This window comes from Athene noctua, chromosome 17 (genome assembly GCF_965140245.1).
Source record: "Athene noctua chromosome 17, bAthNoc1.hap1.1, whole genome shotgun sequence".
In the NCBI taxonomy this organism is placed as follows: domain Eukaryota; kingdom Metazoa; phylum Chordata; class Aves; order Strigiformes; family Strigidae; genus Athene; species Athene noctua.
In genome coordinates, this window is record NC_134053.1 from 12,668,143 (window position 1) to 12,686,158 (window position 18,016).

The 18,016-nt window shown below is 46.5% G+C and overlaps 1 protein-coding gene across 4 annotated transcripts in view; it reads right to left on the reverse strand.

Moving 5' to 3' along the window:
- BICDL1 (BICD family like cargo adaptor 1) overlaps window positions 1–7,894 on the reverse strand; it is a 48,079-nt gene extending 40,185 nt beyond the window's left edge. For all 4 annotated transcript variants that reach the window (XM_074920785.1, XM_074920784.1, XM_074920782.1 and 1 more), the window contains exons 1-2: window positions 7,550–7,894; window positions 2,606–2,821 (exon numbers count right to left, since the gene is read on the reverse strand). In XM_074920785.1, the coding sequence (XP_074776886.1) occupies window positions 2,606–2,821; window positions 7,550–7,894 (561 nt within the window). The remainder of the gene's footprint in view (window positions 1–2,605; window positions 2,822–7,549) is intronic.
- Window positions 7,895–18,016: the final 10,122 nt, after the last annotated feature.

The window sequence follows — 18,016 nt, forward strand, 5'->3', positions numbered from 1 at the left end:
TGAGCAAAGCCAGAGTCGAGGCCCTGAATAAAGCTTTCACTGCCTTATGACAGACTTCTCATAACCCTCTCCTCCCAAACAACCCACTGTGACACACAATGCAGGTGCAAAATGTAGAACCAGAAACACAAGGAAGATACCAGCAACACCTCAAAGTTCATAGAAGCTGTAACACCACCTCTCTGTAGAGTTTTTCCTCTCCCAGCACTCAATTCATGATCCCTAGCAAGAGTCCAGCCTATGCAATACAGCTGTAGGCAAGCACATCCATACAGCTGTATTTGTCTGTTTTATTTATTGAAAGCCCAAGTAGTTACAGGAGCCAGACCTATGTGGGTGCAGGGTTTAACCACTACTACTGCCCCCAAGTATTACAGGCATAACCTCTTCAGCATAAGACACCAGACAAATAAGACTGTAGCTGAACTATGAAACAGCAAATGTGGAATACTAAGCACCCAGTAATCAAGTGCTAATATAACGCTGAGATTTTAAAAAGCCTCAGCCAAAGCCCTGGGTGAATGACAACAGACCACTCCCAACTCTTTTTTCAATTTGCCCAGATTCTCATGACTCTAGGAAGAGTGTTTACACCTTTGCTATATCCATTGCTATATTTGTGTTAGTAGCAAGTTTTGGCCAGGTGACAAACTCGATGAGCACTGAATCGTGCCTTGGCAAGCGTAAGCTGTCTCTATCAGTCTGCATCATCTGCGTTGGAGAAAAACAGTCGTTTTCTCCAAGCTGGGAGCTGGGGTGGACTGGAGCAGTGAGGGCAGCACCAAGATCAGCTTTTACCCAGGATGTGACAGTTCTGAAGTGGACAGATGAAGCCTATTTCTGACAGTAATGGAGTTAAGGGAACAAAACCTATGCTTGGACCTACCATGCTGGTAGACCTAACCTGGTGGTTCCTTTGCACATGGTTAAGCTGAGCAGCTCTGTGCATCTGGGCTGCGAGAGGCTCCTCTAGCACACGTGTCACGTGAGGATAATCCCATGCGGTTTAAAGCCCAAAGCAAGCTGTCTGGTTTTTCTCTCATACCTCCTAGACTGGTATTTCACTTTGTGCTTATGCTGGGACCGTTACAAATCTTACATTTCCCATGATGTATGCATGATGGAAATCATGCATACAGAGAAAATGACTGAGGGTCACCAAATCTGATGGGAGCCGAGTTCTTAGCCCTGGATAAGAAACCTGGCACAACACAGGAGCTCTGTAAGGGCTTGAGTGGAATCTCTCATCCATGTTGTATGTGAAATATGCTCTGTTCAGAGAAGAGGTGAAAGATCTTCACTAGCTCATCTGCTACACTTGGGAGAAACTGCTTTAAAAACACAGATAAATTTAGCAGTGTTCCTGAGTTAAGGAACTTGGAGTTTTTTGGGTTTTGTTTTGTTTGTTGTTTTTTTTTTTAAGCCAGTTAAAAAATCTGAACCCACAGACGAAGTGTCCTTTTAGTACTCGACAAGAAAATCTATAGCAGAATGAGGAATGATTTCCTCAAGTGCCGGTAGAGTGTTATACCCAAGACCTGCTCTTCTCATCCCCAGAGGCACAGGAAAACTTCGTAGGGTGAGTGAAGAGACCTGTACTCTTGGCCCATATCAGAGTCTTGTGGTTCTAGTGCTGTGATTGAAGTTTTGACCCTCTGTTAGGTGATCCCTGTGTCAGCCCCAGAGACTCACCTCTGACAGAATCTAGTCTGAAATGTGCTCTTAACAACATTAGATGGGCCTCTTCAGCATGAGTCTGTGGTGTGTGTTTTTGTTCTATGCTATTTTGGGGGTAAGCAACTGGTGAAAAGAAAATGCTTTCATCTTCTGGAGTAACTGTGTTCTTGGGCATTAAAATTATGGCTTGTACTAACTGTACAGTGGGGAGAAAAAACCCAAGTTCTTAATTCTAGAAAACAGGTTAACTTCTGGGAGAGGAGGCAGAAACTTAAGTCTTTTGCTGTCAGAAAGAAACCCGTGCTGGAAGTATTCAGTCAATTAGGCTCATTTGTAGCAGCCTCACTATAAATCCCCTTTCATTCAGAGGCAAATTAAGCTCTTTGCTGAAACATGCCATTCCAAGGAATTTCAGCAGGTTCTCACACATTTAACCATGGCAAAGTTATCTGCAGGGACACACCATCTTAGAATGAGATGGTATGTTCAGTTCTACATTATAGCCAATGTATGTCCAAAAAAGGAGGCCAGCGAAAAGCCTTTCACCTCGCTGTCACAGGTTAGCCTTTTTCTTGTGTGCTACGTTTGCTCAGCCTATTTGTAAATTAGAAACAGATTTTTCTAAATCGGTTTTAGATACAAAAACAGTTGAGGGAGATATCTATGCAGTGAACGATCACTCAACCCAGAAACATAACTGTTTTGCCAATGAAATGCAGCATTCCTTAAGGTGTAAAATTCAGGTTAAAGGCAGCATATTTTATAGGGACATCAGTGTAATCTGGCCAGGTGCAGAACCATTTTTTTTTTCCTGAAAGAGGAAGCTTTCCTGCTTATTTGCCTGATGGGTGGTTTATTGCAGAGCTGCGAGCCTTTCCCGTGACCGAGGCGGCTGGGTGCTTGCCCTCACCGTGCCGCGGTGACTCACCCTGCTGAGCTGGTCCAAGAGTCTTTGGTTCTGTTCGGAGAGTTCCTGGACGGCCCGTGTCTTCTCGCGGTCGGCTTCACGCAGGTGAACCTGCTGCCTCTCCAGCTCGTCCTGCAGCTGCTTCACGTCGCTTTCCAGTTCAGACACCCTTCCTTCCCATTCTCCTTCTTTGTTCTCAAATCGCCTCCTTAGTTCGTGTTTCTCTTGTTCTAGGTGCTAGATAACAGTGGGGAGAAGAGGTCAGGAAGAGAGGAAAAAAGTGAACTCTGCATTCTTCTCCTCCTCTGTGCTTGGGGTTGAAACACTATGTGCAGGAAAAGAGAATGGTACTACAGTGTGGTAATCCCATGTCAGGGCAGGTCCCTGGCACTAAACTTGTTTTCCATTTTCAGCAATTGGCCTGTCCTTGGCCTTTGGAGATCAGCACATTGAATTTTTACTGAAATAACTGCCAAGAGTAAAGCAGGCTGCATGTCAATAGGCAGAATATATAGGTCAAGCAGGCCAATTGATTTAGCAGAGCCTAGCTTAACTCCAAAGCAATATTTCAGTGGGCAGTGGCAGTGGGCAGTGGGCAAATTCTTTTTAAAATTGCCTTTATAGTCAAAACTACACAAACTGTATCCTTACTGCTGATGAGGAATCTAGATGAGGCATCTTTCTCGTCATATGGGGCTTATGAACAACAGTTGAATCATCTATCCATTTGCTCCTTCTATTCCTGACCTAATTAGTTGTCTGGTAGTTTGATAGTGCACAGTAACTCTATTGTTTGATGCAGTCTGCTCCAGAATGGCAATGGGCGCAATGAAGTAGTTTCTGTAGATAATACGTTCGTGCCCATTCTGGGTTGCAGGTTTTTTAGAAAACTACTCTCAGTTCTGAAGACTGCTTTGCTTAGGACTGGCTGGAAAATGAGGGGCAGCATGAATCTAGTGGAACTTTTGCATGTTTTACAGGCTCAGTTAAATGAGGCCTTGATGAAAACAGAGCTGCAAATCAGGTCAAACCAGATATATGTTGTGCCCGTTTGAAAGAATCCCCACTCTGAAACTCCGAGCTTGAATTTCCCCTGGTGACTGAAGCCATGTGCACACTTTCACAACAGTCACAGATTGGGGACACGGGTATGTCCCAGGATTAACAAGGAAACCAGAAGAGCAGGAGCCCTCTCCTTGTTCGTTGTCCTCTGTCCCCCAGAACAACCTGCTGCTACTCTCTGTCAGATTCACCAGCCTTTAGGAATGTGTCTTGGCAAAGAACAGAAACCCACTGGGCCCAGCACTGGCAGCACTCTCCCATTTTTTTCCAGTGTATCATCCATCCCCCTGTGAGCAATCCCTATGGCACTTATGATAGGAGGGGAAATAAACCTGCTACGAGGAAAAGAAAATTGCACTGCATTTATGTGAAGTGGCTTTTTATTGCTTTTTAGAAACACAGGCTGTGAGGTGGCTGTTTCCCCTGGGTGCCTACTGCTGATGACACACAGCCTCCCTTGCAGGATCTCTGCCACCTTCCTGAGCAGGTCTGAATGTCAATGCTCTCCACTTCTCCAGCAGCCCTCTGGCCTGCATTATCACTCATCTTCCACCTCTTGCTCTAAAGAAGATGCATGTTTTCTCTTTCTCAATCTTATTTCCAAATCCTTTCCTATGCTTCTTCCAGCACAGTGTAGCAGCACCCTGCTTGTGTCCTTCCAAATCCCTCTGCAGATTCAGGACTTTCAGGAAAACCCTCAAATGTAAGGGAAAGCTGATTTAAAACAGTGGCCCAATGCAAAAGTACTTCCCTGTGTTTCAGACACTAAAAGAGTGAACAGCTCTTGCAAATGAGAGAGCTAAGTATTATTATAATTATTTCTAATGCAATAGGTAGGCATGAGATCCCAGCACCAGGTCCATGAAAACCATTGCAAAGAAATCTTATTTGTAGCCTAAGTGTGGCTGGAGCAGCCACAATTTCACTTTTAGTGGCACACTGGAAATGCTGTCTTTTATAGCTCTGTCTCCTTCACTGCTAGGCAACGTTTGGAAAGATCCAGGGCCTTCTCTAAATGGAAGATGAAACTTCAGCTTGCTGAGGAGCAGCACTGCAGCTGAAGTTCCCCAGACATAGCCAAATGTGATTTAGAAGCCACCAATAAGCCTTGTCAATCATTTGAAAACCACCTTAGTCCTTTACTGCAAAAGAAAATCCATGCTACATACAGCTCCAAAAACCAGCCGTCACAAAGGTTGGAGTTAGGGGGTGGCAAAGAATATCAGGTTTATTCTGTTGTGATGGAGATAGCAGAACAGTGCAGTGGGGCACAGAGAGGCTGTTGCAAAGAGGGAGGATAAACAGATGGGACATGCTGACCGATTCCTCCTGCCTCCTCCTCCCCCAGCAGCCGTCTTCCCTCACCTGCCCTTACCCCAGCACCTGCATAGCTGCAGATCTGGATAGGGTTTTTTTTGCATGTAGTGATGACAGGGAAAACTGCTTTCCTCGGTAGGGGCATTTCTTGTTTTCTGGGTGTCTGTCCATCCACTAGGTGCTCACTGATTTTTACACAGAACTGCTTTCTAGAAGATGTTTTCTTCTAAAAACAGCTTCTCTTCAACTTAAATGAACTGGGCTGGTCCTCATTTAAAGAGATGGCAGCAAAGGGGAGTTTCCCAGCTGATAAAGATGGTTCATACTGTAAAATGCTTGGACACAGCAAGCTTCTCTGTGTCAGAGGAATAGAGGTATTAGCTGTTTTAATCCCTTACAGAGGATAAAACTGACTAGGATCACATATCAGAATTTATTACAGGACTCCAATTCCATGATTAGAAATGAATTTGAATTCAGGCCGTGAAGTGAAACAGTTGCCAGAGTAGGTTTATGGCAGGAATGCTGCACTTCAGTAATGGACCCACAAAGCTACAACATATTTAGTCTTGAGGCAAAGCACCAGAGGAGCAGGCCAGCACATTGGCTGTTGGGAAATGGAGAGGCTTCACTGAGCTCTTGTAACCAACTTTGAACCAATAACTGGGGGAAAAATCTCTCCTCCTAAACACTACTTAAACATCACTACATCAGGTGCAACTGTCACCAAGGATCTCATCTGAGACTTTGCTTCTGGTCATCATCAAAAAGTTCTCAGCATAGGGAGGAAGGTAACAAGATGTGGGTCCTTCCTACATGCTCCTCCAAAACTGAAAAGCTTACTGTGAAATTTTGTTCACTTCAGTGGCAACAGGAGGCGGCCAACATTTAATCTGCAGAGGCTAGGATTACCAGGCTTGTGTTGTAGAAGATTAATTTTCAAGCTTGATTTTTTTGTGTGTGTGAAGGAGCACTGTCTTAGATCTGCCAAACCCAGCGGAAAAAATCTGACCCTTAAGCAGATAACACTAACTCCTATCAGATGGGTAGCCTGAAAAATAGCAATCAGTTATTCAACGGGAAAGTTAGAGCAATAGTAATGGGATGAAAAGATGTAAACAATTGATTGTGTTTACCATCCCTTCATTCACCTTCTGAATGGGCCCATAAGAGCAGAGGTATACGTTTGAGGGATGTTATTTAAAGTACTATAGAGTCATAGTTTTCCCCCTCTCCTTTTCATCTTTGCATTTTGCAAACAGTGAGTGGTATTTCAGACTCCCGAACTCCCTAACAGGCAGCTCAGTGAGTACCTAAACTTGTGCATTTTTCCTTTAACGGTAAGAAAGGTTCTACTCCAACTCATCAGGAAAACCACGTCAGCGTGCTACATACGTCTCTTTTTGCTTAAAGATCAACCTGAAAACATGAGCTCTGGCAAATTTTAACACTCTGAGAAAATCTAATCTGACCAGTAGTGCCACTAAACAACAATCTGAGCAAATGTCACCTTCACTATTGTTTCTACCAGAATAGTAAATACAGAGAGATTTCTCTGCAAAGAGGAAGGGATCAGCTAGTGTGAAGTGCTAAATTTCATAATAGAGAGGAGTTTTGTCAGGGTAACAAAGGGTGTACAGTAATTTCACAAATCCTCTTGAACTTGAGAGATGTAGGTCCATGAGGAGGGAGCACAGGGATATGCAGGACTGTGCGGAAGGAATTGGTGTAGGACTGGGACTTGAAATTTGAATGTTAATCCAGCACTGTTCAAACTCTCTACAGAAAGGTGAGAGAGGCTTTTTCTCAGCCTTCTAAGCAGTATTACTTGCTGGGAGAATTAAGATCTCAAGAGTAACTCTGAGAAAAAGAATGGGGGTAATAGTGGCTCTCTGATGTAGTTGTGCGAGAGAGTTGTTGCAAAAGAAGCTGCCTGCACAAGTCTTTTTCTTTGCACTAGCTCTATTTCATCCTTAAAAATCAATAAATAGCACAATTCACTGAGTTGCTGGCAAACAGCTCTCTCCAGATACCTGTAGGTATTTTTCAGAGCAACCAGCTAAGAGAGACGTATCATTAGGGCTTATCTCCTGCCATGCCTAATGCCTTAGCTGCTACAGCTCAAGCGTAAGGGTTACATATGCTCTGTAGCTCAGTACCTGACGTATAAATTTAACTTCCGAGGCATTTCCGTGACGAGGTGAGGCAAGCAGAGCGCACATCTCCTCGCCCAGGTGGTACCCGGGTCCTGGGGCACACCAGCGCCGGCTCGCAGCAAGGTGCTGCCGCCCGTCCCCGGGCCGATACGGCAGCCGGAGCCGGCGAGGGGGAAGAGCAGCAGATTTGCCTCCCCCAGGCCTAAGAGGGTTTTCTTAGACCCTTTCTTCCCCATGGCGCCCAGGGGGGGTTCCTGGGCTGCCCGGCAGGGCCCGTGCCCGCCTGCCGCCCCCGGGATTTGCCGCGGAAGGGGCCGCTTTCCGCGGGGAGAGATCGCGGGGCTGCCGGGGGCCGCGGCCCTGAGCGGGGGCCCCTGCGGAGCGCTGCGGGCCGCGGGAGGGAGGAGGGAGGAGGGCGGCGGGGCCTCACCTCCAGCTTGTCGGTGAGCTCCTTGTGCATCCTCTCGTACTGGCGGCTCATGTCCTGGTTGCGCTCCAGCAGCGCCTTGCCCAGCCGCGCCGCCAGCACCAGGTCCTTCTCCTTCTGCCGGATCAGCGAGAGCAGCTCGGGGTCGCGGGCGGCGGCGGCGGGCGGCGGCTCCGGCGGCTCCCCGGCGGCGGCCAGCAGCGCCAGCTCCTCCTCCAGGGCCAGCTCCAGGGCGGCGGCCGCGGCGGCCCCGGCGGCGGCGGCGGCGGGCGGCTCCATGCCGCCGGCGCTGTCCGCCTCCGCCGGTGCTGACCCGGCGGCGGGCAGGCGCAGGCACGGCGCCGACATGGCCCTGCGCGCCGCCGCCGCCGCTCCGCTGCGCCCCCCGCGCCCGGCCCGCGGCTGCGGCTGCTGGGCGGGGAGCGCCGCCGCCCCCGGCCCCCGCCCCCCGGCGCCGGGCCCCGCCGGCGGCAGCGCCCGCGCACCGCGGCTCATGGGCTGGCGGCGCCCGGCGGCCCCGCGGCGGCGGGGGGGTCGGTGCTGCCCGGCGGGGCGCCGATCCCGCCGGAACGGCCCGCGGCCGCCGGCGCTCAGCGCTCCTGCGGCAGGCCCAGGCCAACCCCCGCCCAGACCTCGGGGTGTCCTGAAGAGGCCGAGGAGGGAGCTTGGCCCCCGCCGCGCGCGGCGCTCCCTGCCCGCTGCCTGCCCGCTGCTGCCCGCTCCCTGCCCGCTGCTGCCCGCTGCCTGCCCGCTCCCTGCCCGCTGCCTGCCCGCTCCCTGCCCGCTGCTGCCCGCTGCCTGCCCGCTGCCTGCCCGCTGCCTGCCCGCTGCTGCCCGCTCCCTGCCCGCTGCTGCCCGCTGCCTGCCCGCTCCCTGCCCGCTGCCTGCCCGCTCCCTGCCCGCTGCTGCCCGCTGCCTGCCCGCTGCTGCCCGCTCCCTGCCCGCTGCCTGCCCGCTGCCTGCCCGCTGCTGCCCGCTCCCTGCCCTCTGCCTGCCCGCTGCCTGCCCGCTGCTGCCCGCTCCCTGCCCGCTCCCTGCCCGCTGCCTGCCCGCTGTCTGCCCGCTCCCTGCCCGCTGCTGCCCGCTGCCTGCCCGCTGCCTGCCCGCTGCTGCCCGCTCCCTGCCCGCTCCTCCAGATCCTGCCTGGGCTCTTCTGGCCACCAGAGCAGCGCCCAGGACCCTCTGCTCGGTAGTTCCCCCCTGGAGAGCTGACTACAGCTTCCAACAACCACTGGGGCTTGCTTTCAATTTCACATTGTTTAGGATGTTCCCGGATAAAATTTGTCTTAAAAGCAGCCTCAGTGAACATCGGGAGTTGTAGTCAGTTCTGCTCGTAGCACTTTTCTCTCTGGGAGGAGACTATTAGGGGCAGGACCAGTCGGTTTTCTCAGTTTGGGTTTTGTTGGCTTTCTCCCAGCTTAGATCCAGGCATCGCTTCTTGCCACAGGAGGGAGGCTGAGGCAGAGCAAGGTGGGGTAAAACTGGATATTGTCACATTTGCTAAGGTTGCATTTCCTCAGTTCCCAATGACACTTTAATTTCAGGCAAGGCTTTAATAGTGATTGAACAAAAGCATTTTTAAGGAAACCTCTGCTTTTGACTCCCAGCTTCTGCAGAAAGAAATGAATTTTACAGCTTTTCTCTTTAGACCATGCTTCCGTGGGGCTTCCTTTCCTTCCTCCTAGAGAAGATTAACTTAGACCATGCTCATCTGTATGCAACTGCACCAACACATCCGTCCAAGGATGTTTTTGGCTGGGACCGTTGGTGGCTGGTGCAGTTTTCTAGCAGGGCTGGCTCCTGCCTCGCGTCAGACCCAGGGCCCTGGAGAGCTGCTGATTATTCGTGACGGTTAGAGCATGAATTGTGGGAATGCAAACTTCCCCCTGGCCATCTGCCAGTGGGACTTAGCCTTTCATGGGGACACACCCCAACAGCCCTCTATACTTGTCCTTGTCAATACACCCCGGCAGCCCTTGTCGATACTTGGCCCTTTTCCTGGCAGCATCAGTTAACGCTATTGGTAATGCGAGCACCTGCTCTCCAAAGACCGGGCAGAGACCTGGTACCTCGTTCCGTGTTGCCTGCCAGCACCCGTCCCACAATGGTAACCGTTGGCTATTAGGACCGTGATTTCTTTTGCAATGCTGACCCAGAGGTGACACCTTCTTTATCTCGTAGCAATTCCCCCAGGCACCCATTTTGCTAGACCTTCTGTCCTTGCCATCAACTGATGCTTAAATTGATGGAAAGCGGGACTCACCATAAGGTGAGGTGATTTGAACAGTATTGGCCCTTTTAAAAGAATCCCCCTGTCTTGACACAGGAACCATGCGTTCACAGATTTGATCATCACTATTTAAACACAGGAGGGCGTTTAATATTTAAACTGATTGTGAGCACCTTCTGTTGGAAGTGCCTACTACAGCAAACCAAGCCTTCTGGTGTGATTAATGAAATCCATTGTGGCATTAATTTTCATCTCTAATGCTTCCTTCAGTGTATAAAACAAAAAGAGATTATACTGAGATGGTTTTAATCCTCCAAACAAAGCCTGAGACAAAACGTATAGCTGCAGCTGTTAGGATAGGGATGAAAAAAAGCCATTGCCTGGATGGAGAGAAAAAGCACATATAAATCAGTAGATATGCCACCATTTCAGTTGGGCATCCATACAAGCTTAATGCTCATTTAGGGCCTATTGACTGCAAAATGTAACAGTGTTATCCAGAGTAACCTTGGATTAAAGCTTTGTTCATAGCACGACCTGTTATTAACTTCCATTTCAAAAAAATTTCCACTGCCCTGTGAATTTAATTATTGATTTTACTTTTTAGAAATATATTACGTTACTGTTTTTAAAAACTCATTTGTACGTTACTTTACTAGTATTTGATCTTGTACGTTATCCCAATCAAATAGCTATTAAAAACTATTGAGAAGACAACAGTACAGTTTCTTTACAGATACATGGTGGCATTATCTATTAGGATTCTGAGATGTATTTCAGCTGAGAGCTGAGACAGTTGCTGTTTATAGGTGGGACATCCGACTCCCATTTCTGCTATTCTTGCCCTAGTTAGGCTTGGTTATGTCCTTTGGAGAACCTCAGCCTAGAAAAAAGGAGAATGAGTTAAGTGAAACTCAATGTTAAGTGAAACATAGTCAAACAGGAGGGCTTTTTTTAAATTGCACTGCTCAAGCCTGATGCGAGACTTCATTACTCAGGTACTAAGAACTGCAAATAGTGGGTAGTTCTTGTGGAGATTTAGATCAAGCTTTTCAGGAGCTGTTGTCCTGCAGCGTGAAAGGTTCCTGTGTGTACAGTACAAATTACCTTTCAGCATGGAAATCACCACAGGGATGACCCTTTCTGAAAATTCAAAAAAGCCAGACTGATCCAAGCACACCGAGAACTGAGAGAAAATGACTGATGCAAGTGATGTCATCACATAGCACAAAAATGTCACCTTGTCCAGGACATATGAAGGCCTTTGCTGTGGTATTTGGAAACAAGGGTGAAAATAAAGCATTAGTAGAAAAGAGTGGTGTAAGATCACCTTAAAAGGAGCAATCATTCTTTTGATTGGTAAAAGGAGCAGTCATTCTTTTCTTGCTCAGGTGAAAAACTAGCAGGGCTGTAAAAGAAACGCCAAGTACCGAAAAGTTCTATGCTGTATGGGGAAAAAGGACAGCACTGATGTCCTTGCTAAGTAATTCCTCCTTCTTGTTTTTCCCCATCCCACAATTACCCAGTTCAGTAATTAAGCCATGGGGATGGTGGAGAACTTAACGCAAGGAGCCATTCAGGGCAATCTGCCAGTGCAGTTCGCTCTGCTAACCAGGTTTCTAAAGGAGCAAGATACTGAAACAGGCAATCCAGCTTAAGCTATGGATATGGCAGTGTGTATTGTCCTCCCCAGAGGGTCAAGGAGAGGTGAACTCTAAGCTGTTGCAGGCTCTTCAAGCCCAGTGTCAAGTATATTGTTAAAACTGGTGCTTTGAAATTAATATTCTGCCTTCTAGGGGTTTCACCACTTGGTTTCTTCACAAAGGAGGCATGGCAGAGGGTCTGGACCTTTGGTGGTTATACCAACAAATACTGGAATGTGTAGGACTGTACGAGTTAAGCAGCACAAAACATTTTTCACACATCAGAAAAGCCACAAATCCAATAAAAGTCCAAGTGCTTCAATCGATACTTTAATCTCAGCTGTGAGGGCAGCACTCAGAAAACAAGCACTGCAAGGGATCATCCTTTTTCACTTAGAGTAAGGGGAGAAAAAGACATGTTGCGGGAAAGCCAGAACCAGACCTGTAAAAGTAGATTACTGCCCTGTGCTTTTAAAGCTGACGGTGGTGAGAGGAATTCCCATCACCATCCTTAATCTTCCTGACAGTGGGCTGACAGTCTTCCATGGGAGATGGCACAAGCTCTCAGGTTTATTTTGCCATGCTCTCTCTCTCATCTTTTTGAATGATTAATTACTTTATTTTCCTCTGTGCTTTGCTGCACTTTATTTATGACAAATGTTTTAGTTATTCTGGTTGTTTGTGTACCTCTGTGCTGAGGTGTTTCAGTGTACCACAGCCTCCTGCTGCAGGAAGATGGGCAGCAAGAGGTGCAGGCAGCCTAAGACAGTTTGCTCAGAGTTCGCAGTTACCCAGATGAATAATTAAAGGAAATACGTGCCTTGCTTTCGAAGGAGGCCAGAACTGCAAAGCCAGAGCTAAGATTCATGTGTGACCTTTTTTTGTCTTTGCTTCTGTAACATCCAAAGCTATCCAGTATGTGTGTGCTCAGGTTTTCCCTGGTGCTGGGTAGAGGAAATACAAGAGGGGAAAGTGTATTTTCAGAGGTTGGTGAGGGAGAACAGAAATTTCTAGTTAAACAGAAGGGAAAAGAAAGCTGTTGTGAGTGTTAGCCAAGCAACATGTAGTAAAATAAAAGACCATACTGATTCTTCCCAAGGCTCAAGATCCCCAGAGTTTCCGGCAAGTTTGTTGTTTCCCTGGATCATCAGTATTACGTCAGTTAGAGCAGAAAAACCACTCATCCACCAAGGTGACTCATAACATCTAAGTCAGGGGAAAAATCCCTTGACTGCTAAGGGTATAAAGCATGGCCTGGGTGACTCAGGACTGCCTAAGGACAAAGCTGACATCACACTGTGCTCACCCTACTGCCTGCATGTAAGGAACAAGGGATGCAAAGGGAAAAGAACAGGGTAATAGTTTTGACTTGTTATATGGCACATATGAGTATCACGCTGAGACATCTATGAGTTAGAGACGTAAATACTTTGTACTACAGCTTCTAGTCACTTCGAGCTATGGAGTTTGGAAGCATGCTGTAACGGTCTCTCCAGAACAAAGCTGACAGTGCTGGGAACAAGCAGAACTACCCTGGAGCTAGTGGAGTTGCATGGCCAGTATTTCAGGCCAGCTTCATTTGTCTGGGGTACCGCAGCAGCAATTTGACTTTGTTTAACACCTGACCATGACCAACCATATGACATACATGCCACTTTGGACTTAGGGCTCCTTCTTGAATTACCATGCTCCAGGTAGACTCCAGACATAGACAGGGACAAAGCTGGCTCCCTCTTACCAGGACAATCTTCCAACACTTACTCCAGGAGGGCTCCCATCCTCACATACTCTTGTGCCAGCTGCAGGGATGGCCACTGTGCCTTCAGCATCATGGTACAGACATACACTACTCAGAGTGGCTGCAGCACTGCTTCTCATTGCTTCAAGCTTTCTCAGCTAGAGAATCTGCAAAGAATGTCCCAGGGATATGGTGAGAACACCAGGGTCCAAAGCAGATCTGGGATGGAGCTGCACAGGGTGGGCACCACATGCCCACCTAAGAGGTGTTAGGTCTGAGCACTCCCACACAAACCTGGCCCTGGCCTTGCTGCTTCTGCATTCCACAGAAGGAGTAAAGATGTAATGGTTCCATGGGTAGATGTAGATCTACATCTAGACTAGGGCTGGTTTTTTTTAATGAAGTAGGTGTTTTCAGCAGTGGGTGTGAGTTACTCCCTCTTGAATCTTACAACGTGACGATGTTTGACAAGTCTTTGTGGAACAAACACTTCTATTAAAAAAGAAGAAGTAGCCTGTGCGATTGTTCAAATGAAGACACAAACCAAGTGAGATATTTTTGCTTGTATTTCTTTATAGGAAACCATTAAGTCCTAAAATCACCTGTCATGGTGTTGACCATGGAATTCTGCAACCATTAAATGATTGGACATGACTTTGTGCTTTGTTGTGGGGAAAAATATTTGTTCACTATCCTCTGCTCCTCATGGATATGCTGCAATTCATAATGACTCATGTTAGGAACGATAGTCTTTGATCTAGCATTATTGGATTTCAATTGACCATGTTGACACGAAGCAATCTTGGTTTTAATGCAGCCTTCTTCACTCACTGTTGTGGTCAATTATTTCATGATAACGGCAACTCTGCCAGGTATTTTTGCTTCATTGAGCAATTATGTTGTTATGGAAACTGGTATTCTATAAATTATCTGAAGAGAGGCCTGATTCACTTCTTGGGAACAAGAAGTTTGAAAGTAAAAAGTACAGGATAACAGGGTTTTAGTTAGCTATATATTTATTTGTGTCATTAGTAATCCTTAGGGCCTATTAACTATTTGGTGCAAATGCCAGCACCTTTGTATCCGTGCAGGATCTGGTCAGTTGTTGTCCCTCATTAGAGAATGTGTGACCAGTGGGTATGCACAACTGAAGATGAGCTTGTTCCTGTTCATGTTTAGGTGACCCCCCTGCTGACCTTGCTGGATTTGGAGAACATTTCTCTCTTCCATCTGCAGGGCTCACGAGCTCCAAAAAACTTGCCCTGGCTGTGCTGCGGTCAATGCTGCTTGAGGCTGTGGCAGGAAGGATGTGTCCTTTTGTCTCTGAGACCAAGATTTATGGGGGACTGGACACTGCAAGAGATTGATAATCTGATACACGAACCTCTTGCTCCTGTTCAATCATTTAAACATTTCAGAGAGGCTGTGTGTGTGCTAACAGTTTCCTCCCCATCTATTGCTAGTTTCTTGCCTTACGATAAAGGAATGGGCAGCCTTGAGGGGTTTTTGGTTTGGGGTATTTTGTCCAAACAAAACCTATGCTTTCAAACTGGTGCAAAGGAATCCTTTTATTTACTAATCCCAAGCACTGGAAAAAAATCACAGAGCCTGAACTGTCACATCATCAGGAGCCAGACAATCCTGCCTGGCTGGAGGCATCCTGGATATGTGCAGCACAGAAGCTTTCAGAAAGAGTTTTTGCAGCACCCATTACCTGTGAGAGGATCAGTCTTTCATCCCCAGAGATGTTTCTTCAACACTTTTTAAGAGCATGAACTATGACATACATGTAGGTGGAAAACCATTGAACAGAGGTAATTAAGTTGCTCCTGGTTAGCTGAAGCTCATTCTACATAGTTGAGGGACTCTGCATTAGCATGAGTAAGTCAGTGCTATTCCCCAGCATCCTTCTCCTTTTTCATGCTTTCAAACTGTGGTTTCTTTACTTTTGTTTCTTTTAAAGAGTTCAGTTACTAAAAAGAACATTGTTACCTTATACGTGCTCATCTTAAGCCTGAAGCTAAATGCCTGATCTTTTTGGCATCCAGATACAGAGGCCAGGCAGGGGACAGGCAGGGTGAGATGTCTGTCAGTGTGCGTTATGGTAACAGGGTTGTACTTGGAAACATTCTTGTTTTTCACCTTGTCCATATCAGCTCAAGCTGGAAAAGCCAGATATTGTTTCTTAATATTGACCAAGTAATAAAATGCTTCATAGCATTTACTAAATACTAATTCATGAGAAACAAGAGTCCTCTGCCTTGAAACGGGTGTTCAGAAAGAAACCAGCACTAAAAAAGGAATGAAGTAAATAATAAAACTTCTTAATATTTAAGTTGCTTCTATTCAAAATGCCCATTCCTCCTAAAATAGCTTTTGGAAAGTGAAGTAGTGTCTGTGAATACCGCAGGCTGTGACATCAGCCTCCCAGGGCCCCAGGAAAAGTGGCTCTGCAGGGTGATCTGGAGCAGAAACCTCTCCTTCTCTCAGCTCTGGAGGGCACCTGGAAATGTGTCTTTCCCCTTTCCTGGCCTTGGGGAACACTGCAAGTACTAGGAAAAGAGTGTTTCCCTGTCTGAGTAGTGGGGTTTAATTTAGGGGTTGTAATCAACCTTGCTGTAAAAATACCCAGGTCTTAATCTCTCCAGAAAAATGAAAATCCTGTCTCTTCTCATTTTAGTTGCTGATTTCTAAGTCCTCTTGTTTGTCAGCACCTTTCCACTTCACAGAACGCAGAGCTGCTGGACTGGTGTATCATCTCCCTGGGGTCTGCTGCCCACGCAACAGGTAGCACATTCAAATTCAAACCAGCAGGCTTTGTAAGAGTGCAGGTCAGCTTCGGCTGGCAGTGACAGAGAGAGATCTGCTTCTTTTTTACAAATGTGGTAGCATATTGCTGTATGAGAACAATTCACGATGAAATAAAACTTGTTATGAGTAATTTCCATTTTGAACTCATATTTATGTATAAGAGTTTTCAAAAGAAAAAGAATTGGCAAATAATAGCTAAGACATACTGTTGAATTATGGGTATTGGTTTCTGTTGTTTAATTACCTGCAGACTGCACTGTCCTGATAGAAAGGCAACTGCAGAACTTCCTATACTACAGTCCAGCTCTCTTTCATCTGGCAAACGTCTTGCTTTACTGTTAAAAAGTAAATTGTTTTCCATCATTTATACTGCTCCAAAAAATAACGCATCTTTTCTCCCCATTTGGGGACATGTATCACTAACAGAAGCACGACTCTGAAAGCTTTTTATTTGTTTGCTTTACTGCTGGCATAAGAACTCCTCTGTACAGCACTATGCAAAGATCCCTGAATATTACACATACAATGTCATCTGCTTTCGGAGAGGCAGCAAAACCAGACTTTTCCCAAAATGGCATACCATCTCGTCCTGTACTGTCCAAAGCTCTTCACAGAAACTATTATGAGGCCAACCTTGGGGTAACACTGCCCTGTAATCCCTGTTCCCCTTCCACAGAGCGGTGAAGAGAAGCCAACAGTTCCCAACGCAGGCCGTGCACAAATCTGGTGTTGAAGTTGTGACCTACAGTCTTAGACCACAAATGCTCTTCAACAGCCAAGCTGCAAGGGGAAAACAAGAGATCCTGTTAGTACCTTTCTGTAATAACCACACTTCCTGGGGTTTTGGGACAGACTCCTGAGGATCAAGGAAGGATACGCTGTAACACAGCTGAAGTCACAGATGTGTAACAGTGATGGTGTTAAAAGAGCTGAATAGAACATGAGCAAGAGAGAAGGTCACAGCTCCAAAGAGCTTGAGATCAAAACATAAGACACATGGAAAACATGAAAGTGATTAATCTTAAATACCAGAAAGGAGAAGGGGAGAGAATGAATCCATATTACAGTAAATTTTCTGGTCCGTTTCTAAATTGTGAGACAAATTGTAATTTTAAAAAGAGAAAGTATTTATTCCTGCTGGGAGGACCTAGTTCACACTAGCTGTAAATGTGTTAGGACAGAAAAATCAAAGTGTTTAACTGCCGCCAGGCACTCTCATCATATCATAATGCCTTTTGAAGCGGTAATTCAATGATTGATCAGAGGAGATCTAATTAACTAACTACATTATATGAAAAAAACAACCATGGAGAAAGTTGTGATACTCTGGGTATCACATTCGTCAGAATCTTTGCTCTGCTGCGTGGGTGTGGGTGTTCTGTGGGAAAGCCAAACCTTCATTCAATGTATGACCTAAAAATAAACCCTAAGATTAAAAGTTGCCTTTGTCTTTCTGTCTTGCCTTTCCCATACTATTGCTTTGCATACTTCTAGACATTTTAGGAAGTGCATAGACCTTATTTGTCACTAACATATTCAGCATGCAGTTAACTGCTTAAATCTAATAGTCACCCACACATGATCTATATGGGGGTGAAATTCAGTTATGAGCATTACCTTAATAAAGTATCTTCTATCCTTGTTTCCTGTTTTAAAATTTGATAGAATTCCATGCCTGCAGAGACTAGGCAAGCTCAGTCTCATCGGAAATGACATTTATGAACATTTAGTGCAGCCTCGGACTGAGTTCACAGTCAACTTCTCCCATGGGGTTTGTGAAAGCAGTGTGACCTGCGACGTGACATATGAGAGATGTGACAAACATGAAGCCAAACATTATTCATTGGGATTGATGAATACTTTGACATGCTGTTGTAAAATGATACAGAGATCACATGCATATTTTGCCTCCTTGATGGCCTTTCATCTTAGATGCAGAGGCTATGATAAAACTCTACAGCAATTCAGGCTCTCCAGCAGAGCTCTGTTTGGCCGATTGCCCTTTCATACCTGTTGTGCTTTGGACAGTGATTCTCCTCTCTCTTGGA